Below are 7,500 nucleotides of genomic sequence, written 5' to 3' on the forward strand. Positions count from 1 at the left end.
ACAATATAATCCTCGAGGCATAAAACTATTAATCATTCTTGCTTCATATTCACTTACCTTGATTCTTTGCGCATCATTGTGGTGGTAGATACTGTGGTGGTGGTGTGTCCGGGAGGTGAACGAAGTCAGTGTATCCTGACCTCGCTCTGGGACACCTTCACTTGAGCGGTGGATCAACACATACGCCAATCCGGCTCTCTCTACTCTGGACACTCCTCTTCCCTCCGTTTTCTTTTTCCCCCTCTACTCTCTGTTTTCCGTATTTTCAAACGGTCACTTGCACAAATGGGAAGAAAAGCTGATTTTCCTTTTGTGATTGTCGAGGACAGAGCTCTAAATAAGTTTGTTTTCTAATATGTTTTCTAGTTCACTGTGTTTGGAGTTTTCTATTTTCCTGTGTTCAGTCTAAGACTTCAATATGGATCCCACTAACACACTGGAAAACAAAATAATAATGTTATCAAATATAACCGCAAAAACTAGTTATCGTTTGAAAGGATTCGATAGCCGGTGGTTTAAAACGTGTCTGCTATCTAGGGTGGGGGTGGGGTGGGGTGGAGTGGTGGTGGGGGTGGGGTGGGGGGTTAGGGGGGGTAGAGGTGAGGGTGGGGGGAGGTGGGGACTATCACCACCATACTCCCATCATCACTATCACCACCATACTCCTATCACCATCACTATCACCACCATACTCCCACCATCACTATCACCACCATACTCCCACCATCACTATCACCACCATACTCCCACCATCACTATCACCACCATACTCCCACCATCACTATCACCACCATACTCCCATCACTATCACCACCATCACTATCAACACCATACTCCCATCACCATCACTATCACCACCATACCCCCATCACCATCATACTCCCACCATCACTATCATCACCATACTCCCATCACCATCACTATCACCACCATACTCCCACCATCACTATCACCACCATACCCCCATCACCATCATACTCCCACCATCACCACCATCACTATCATCACCATCACTATCACCATCATCACCATCACTATCATCGTCAAATTACTTCATAATGTTACTATCTGTATCCATAATCCCTTACTTCCTATGTCCTCCCTTCCTTACTGTCCTATCTTCCTTCCCTCCACCTCCCTCCCACTCTCCCTCACTCCCTCCCTCGCCCCCTCCCTCACTCCCTCCCTCACTCCCTCACACCACCCCCTCCCTCACTCTCTCCCTCACACCACCCCCTCCCTCACTCTCTCCCTCACTCCCTCACCCCCTCCCTCACTCTCTCCACCTCCCTCCCTCCCTCACTCCCTCACTCCCTCACTCACTCACTCTCTCCACCTCCCTCCCCCCCCCCCACCCCCAACGTAGTCCCCTGCAGTCCATACTGAGAAACTTTCGCTGCCTTGGCGACTTTCCCTTCACAATCTTCACCATCACTTCCTTTGTGGCTCTTTCTTAGTAAGAGGAGCAGGGAGGAAGAGAAGGAGTAGGAGAAACAAGAGAAGTAGGAGAACTAAGTGAGAGAAGAAAGGGAAGTAAGAGAAATTAACTGTAGTGATTACAGTACTAGTATTCACACCTGTTCCACACCTGGTATGAGCCCCCTGCGAGTCATGTGTGTCAAGCTGTTTGTGTCTCACTCTCCTTCTTGTATATCTGCCTCAACACTCTCACTTTCTCTCACCCCTTCCCCCCCCCCCCCACACCCGTCCCCCATTCTCTCTAATTCTGTTTCACACACACACCCTTCTCTGTCTCCCTGCTGCTATGACACCCTCTTAGCTCCATAACTATGTCACTATCAACCATTTATTCCTTTTTCTCACCATCATTTGGCTGTGTCTCATCAAACTCATCATCATCTGCATTCCACACAATATTCCTTTCCCCCAAAAAATTGCCTCATATTCCTGATAGGTCGCGCTAGTAATCATCTAACACATGTTTCCTGTGTTGTCCAACAATATGTGTCCTGTACACATTGACACTTCTCGCTAGTTAACTATTAGACAAATCTATTTGTTGTTTTGGAATGATTTTCATGGATAGTTTGAGCGGTCTAAATGCCTTGATAAGTTTCTTGGTCGTGCATGAGAGTGGGGCAAGTGTGAAGCTGCTTTGATCAGACGTAAAGCAAATTGTCATGTTTGTTTGTAGATCGTGTGTGTGTGTGTGTGTGTGTGTGTGTGTGTGTGTGTGTGTGTGTGTGTGTGTGTGTGTGTGTGTGTGTGTGTGTGTGTGTGTGTGTGTGTGTGTGTGTAAACAGAGGGGGTGGTAAACAAAGATTTGAATAGATCAGGATTTTGTTTAGGCTCCTGCCGAGTCTTTGACCAGTGTGTGAGTACAGAAAGGATGTAAACAAAAGAGTGTGTCTTAATATGGTCGTGAGTGAGTGAGTGAGTGAGTGAGTGAGTGAGTGAGTGAGTGAGTGAGTGAGTGAGTGAGTGAGTGAGTGAGTGAGTGAGTGAGTGAGCGAGCGAGTGAGCTCCCCCAAGGCGGGGATGGATGGGTGGGGTTCTACCGTTGCTGTTTCCACTGGTCTCGGCCCCCAGCCACACAAACATCCCTCCAAGTCTTGTGTTCCCCCGGGCCATGTTCTGTTATTATTTCCTCGGCACAGTGTTGCCAATATACCACAAAAGACGTCACTAATCAACTATATTTTTTCCCCCACATATGATCACTCTTTTCCCTCACAAATTCACCGTGTCACTGATTTTTCAGTTCATTGTGGATTTCGACACTGACTTTGTTCGTATATATAAAAAGCCGCATTTATGCTCCAGTTTCAAAGTCCATAATTTGTAATTAGTTCGTGTAGACCAGTGGCGGACAGTAGGGTCAAGTACCTCTTGAGAAAGAGAGAGAGAAGTTCTTCGTGCGTGTGTGTGTAGCGGCGCTCTGGAGGTATCAACACATGTGTGTCGAACTGAGAATGCTTTCCGAGCGCCTGGCACTGCGAGCGAGGGAGAGATGTGTGCCTGGTTCACTCTGACACACGTATGAGGGCCTGTGGTGCCGGCCCGCAACCTATCTCCTCGACACCTCCCCCCTCTCCCACACATCCCTCCCACCTCCCTCTCCCCCTGTCGAGGCTACTGTCATCCTGTCGAGGACGCCGGCCTGCTGAGGACGGCCTGCTGAGGGAGCAGCCACGGGCCTTCGAGGACGCCAGCATTCCGAGGACGCCCTGGTCAAGACCACTCAGCATTGTCAGGAAACGAACTCAAAATGAAAGGAGTCAAATGATGTGGGTAGTTTAGGGTAATTGTCTTCACAGTTTTAAACGTATTCTTGGTTAAACAGGTTATGGAGCCATTGTAATGGGTTAACAACAGAAATGTTGACGTCTCATGCACACAGTATGGCCTTAGTGTAAGCCGCAGGAACTCTAGAGGAATCAGTCGAATCCCAGGTTGCAATGTTTTTGACCATGTTGTGGTGTAGTGTCCTAAGGCGTTTACTTGGAAGTACCCAGAGCATACCCAGGTTCGAATCCTCCTCACGACTCCCACTGATTTCCTCATTGAAGTCTAAATCTAATCTGATCCATGTTTTTCTTTTAGATTCAGCTACCGGGAACAAAAAGTTCCAAGCAGCACAGGCTATGGTGACCCCGTGAGCTACCTGGCACAAGGAATGTACGGATTTCATCCCGGGAAGCGCTGGTTTATCGCTAGCTTGACCCAGGGAGGATAGGGCGGGCGGGAAGGTGCGTAAATCACCAGGCATGTTGGACCTTCATCGTAAAGCAGACAGCTTCCTTAAGCGACCGGCTGAGGTCGCTTAAGGTCCATCTGAAGGACACGCAAGGTCACCAGACCTACGGGAAGGGGCGGGAGGGGGTAAGGGAGGGAGAGAAAGGGAGGGTAGAATAGGGAGGAGGGATGGAGTCTGAGGGGGAGGCGAGGGGCAGGAACAAGGTATGAAGGCGTTCCGAAACACCCCAGCAGGCAACTTGCTTCCTGATGACATTCGTTGAGCTCCAAAGTCTGCTTCAAGGGGGCGCCCCTGGTCGTCGCAGACACCTGGGACATTTACACCTTATCCTTGGGATATTTCTGACCAGAGTCCATCCCGCTAGTTTCTCTTCTAATGGAGGAGTCAAACACATACACACATCAAGCGGTTTCTTGGCGTTTTTCTTGTAAAGTCGTGACTGAAGACGACGGACTAATGAGAGATACAGACACAGTTCGAGGTGCAAAATATGATAAATATACGAAAGGTGGCAAGGAAAACTGTGTTACCCGATATTACGACACCTGTGTCACATACTCGACACCTGTGTCCTCATAACACATGACACATCCTGTCCTTATGGAAGACACATGTAGGTGTGTCGGTTCTTTCTTGAGCTTCTCTGTCTCCACCATACTGCCTAGTTCCTCCCTCGCGCGTACAAACAAAGAAGCATGGTTTAAGAAACCTTCGCACGATACGATGAGTTTACAGTCGCCTAAATACCTGCTTAAGACTGTTGACCTAAGACTCGGCGAGGTCATGGTGGCCTAGCTCGTCAGGGTGCCAGCGTCCCCACCCCACCTAGTTGTACTTGTAGGTGTTGAGCTTCACCTCCCGGTCCCGCCTCTGGAACACTTTGACAGTCACAGTCGTGTCTTAGCTCCTTGGTCCTGATGTATCTACAGTTAAATCCATGTATGGATTCTGTCTTCAAGTTTCAAATTCCTTTTTTTTTCATTAAATTTATTCACTGCCCAGATACCGAAGAGGGTATTTTTGTTATCCAGGTTCTCACCTATTGTGCTTGCGGGGGTTGAGCTCTGGCTCTTGGGTCCTGTGTTGGACGACCTGAAGACGCTATACTGTGGTCCGCAGAATTATGTATTAACTCCATTTTCTAAGACTCGTAAAGACAGTAATGCAATTTTAAAAACAAAATCTTGCACATGCCGCTGATGATATACAGTTCATGTGCGCCTCGTGAGATTTCTTTAGTGTTCCCTATAAGATTTTTGGTTTGGTCTATTGTTAACCGGTGACGATGTTCGCTCCTCTTATCCACTCACTTGAGACTCCTGCTCTTCTCCTCCTCCTCCTCCACCACCTCCTCCTCCTCCCAGTGTACTCTGCACAACGTTGGCTCTGTTCTTGGCTCGCTGGTGCCTTGCGTCTCAAGTGAGTGTATGGACCCAGGTTCGACTTTAGACATTAATCTTCGAAATTGTTGTTTATATCACACAATTATATTTTCACACATTTTCGGGTCAGGTGCCGTTTGATTACGTGGTGTTGACTGTAAGGGTGTAGAGCAGAGGTGAGGGGTGTAGAGCAGAGGTGAGGGGTGTAGAGCAGAGGTGAGGGGGTGTAGAGCAGAGGTGAGGGTGTATAGAGCAGAGGTGAGGTGTGTAGAGCAGAGGTGAGGGGGTGTAGAGCAGAGGGTGAGGGGTGTAGAGCAGAGGTGAGGGGTGTAGAGCAGTGGTGAGGGGTGTAGAGCAGAGGTGAGGGGTGTAGAGCAGAGGTGAGGGGTGTAGAGCAGAGGTGAGGGGGTGTAGAGCAGAGGTGAGGGGTGTAGAACAGTGGTGAGGGGTGTAGAGCAGAGGTGAGGGGTGTAGAGCAGAGGGTGAGGGGTGTAGAGCAGAGGTGAGGGGTGTAGAGCAGAGGTGAGGGGTGTAGAGCAGAGGGTGAGGGGTGTAGAGCAGAGGTGAGGGGTGTAGAGCAGAGGTGAGGGGTGTAGAGCAGAGGGTGAGGGGTGTAGAGCAGAGGTGAGGGGGTGTAGAGCAGAGGTGAGGGGTGTAGAGCAGAGGTGAGGGGTGTAGAGCAGAGGTGAGGGGTGTAGAGCAGAGGTGAGGGGTGTAGAGCAGATGTGAGGGGTGTAGAGCAGAGGTGAGGTGTGTAGAGCAGAGGTGAGGGGGTGTAGAGCAGAGGTGAGGTGTGTAGAGCAGAGGTGAGGGGGTGTAGAGCAGAGGTGAGGGGTGTAGAGCAGAGGTGAGGGGTGTAGAGCAGAGGTGAGCGGTGTAGAGCAGTGGTGAGGGGTGTAGAGCAGAGGTGAGGGGTGTAGAGCAGATGTGAGGGGTGTAGAGCAGAGGTGAGGGGTGTAGAGCAGAGGTGAGGGGTGTAGAGCAGAGGTGAGGGTGTAGAGCAGAGGTGAGGTGTGTAGAGCAGAGGTGAGGGGGTGTAGAGCAGAGGTGAGGTGTGTAGAGCAGAGGTGAGGTGTGTAGAGCAGAGGTGAGGGGGTGTAGAGCAGAGGTGAGGGGTGTAGAGCAGAGGTGAGGGGTGTAGAGCAGAGGTGAGCGGTGTAGAGCAGTGGTGAGGGGTGTAGAGCAGAGGTGAGGGGTGTAGAGCAGATGTGAGGGGTGTAGAGCAGAGGTGAGGGGTGTAGAGCAGAGGTGAGGGTGTAGAGCAGAGGTGAGGGGGTGTAGAGCAGAGGTGAGGGGGTGTAGAACAGAGGTGAGGGTGTAGAGCAGAGGTGAGGGGTGTAGAGCAGAGGTGAGGGTGTAGAGCAGAGGTGAGGGGTGTAGAGCAGAGGTGAGGGGGTGTAGAGCAGAGGTGAGGGTGTAGAGCAGAGGGTGAGGGTGTAGAGCAGAGGTGAGGGGTGTAGAGCAGAGGTGAGGGGTGTAGAGCAGAGGTGAGGGGTGTAGAGCAGAGGTGAGGGGTGTAGAGCAGAGGTGAGGGGTGTAGAGCAGAGGGTGAGGGGTGTAGAGCAGAGGTGAGGGGTGTAGAGCAGAGGTGAGGGGTGTAGAGCAGAGGTGAGGGGTGTAGAGCAGAGGTGAGGGGTGTAGAACAGAGGGTGAGGGTGTTTAGAGCAGAGGTGAGGGTGTTTAGAGCAGAGATGAGGGGTGTAGAGCAGTGGTGAGGGGTGTAGAGCAGTGGTGAGGGGTGTAGAGCAGTGGTGAGGGGTGTAGAGCAGTGGTGAGCGGTGTAGAGCAGAGGTGAGGGGTGTAGAACAGAGGTGAGGTGGAGAGATGAGAGCATGGAGGTTCTGGGGTGTAGGGGGGGTGTGGGGGGAGGTGTAGCAAGTGTTAAGAGAGTGCGCATGTGTCCGCTGCTGAATGGACATCTGCTGCTGCTGCTGCTGCTGCTGCTGCTGCTGCTGCTGGCAAGTGCAGGATCTGCAGTGAAAGTATCTGGCCTGCTCCACCCTAGCCCACTCTGCATCCTCACCCCCCCCCCCCCCCCCACTCCCAACACCCACCCGCAACCCGGCCCACCATATCTCTGCCCACCCCCATCCCACTCGGGAGATTGTGGATTGATTGGAAATCTAAATACAATCAATCCATTCTACTTCACAACCCACTGTACTCACCCACCACAAGTGTGACCTTGATAAGCTATCTTGAGGTTATCTTGAGATGATTTCGGGGCTTTAGTCCCCGCGGCCCGGTCCTCGACCAGGCCTCCACCCCCAGGAAGCAGCCCGTGACAGCTGACTAACACCCAGGTTCCTATTTACTGCTAGGTAATAGGGGCATAGGGTGAAAGAAACTTTGGCCCATATGTTTCTGCCTCGTGCGGGAATCGAACCCGCGCCGCAGAAT

At 51.3% G+C, this 7,500-nt stretch overlaps 1 protein-coding gene across 3 annotated transcripts in view; it reads right to left on the reverse strand.

The window, feature by feature from the left end:
• The window catches only part of LOC123746005 (NADPH oxidase 5), a 110,042-nt gene that overhangs the window by 55,689 nt on the left and 46,853 nt on the right, over positions 1-7,500 (reverse strand). The window contains exons 1-2 of one of the 3 annotated variants that reach the window (XM_069314196.1): positions 2,848-2,986; positions 58-436 (exon numbers count right to left, since the gene is read on the reverse strand). The exons of 1 other annotated variant lie outside the window; for it this stretch is intronic. In XM_069314196.1, the coding sequence (XP_069170297.1) occupies positions 58-77 (20 nt within the window). In that variant the 5' untranslated portion in view covers positions 78-436; positions 2,848-2,986. Of the gene's footprint in view, positions 1-57; positions 437-2,847; positions 2,987-7,500 lie in introns of those variants that run through there. One more of the 3 variants, XM_069314195.1, reaches the window with a different exon arrangement.

Source organism: Procambarus clarkii, chromosome 78 (genome assembly GCF_040958095.1).
Source record: "Procambarus clarkii isolate CNS0578487 chromosome 78, FALCON_Pclarkii_2.0, whole genome shotgun sequence".
Taxonomy (NCBI): Eukaryota; Metazoa; Arthropoda; class Malacostraca; order Decapoda; family Cambaridae; genus Procambarus; species Procambarus clarkii.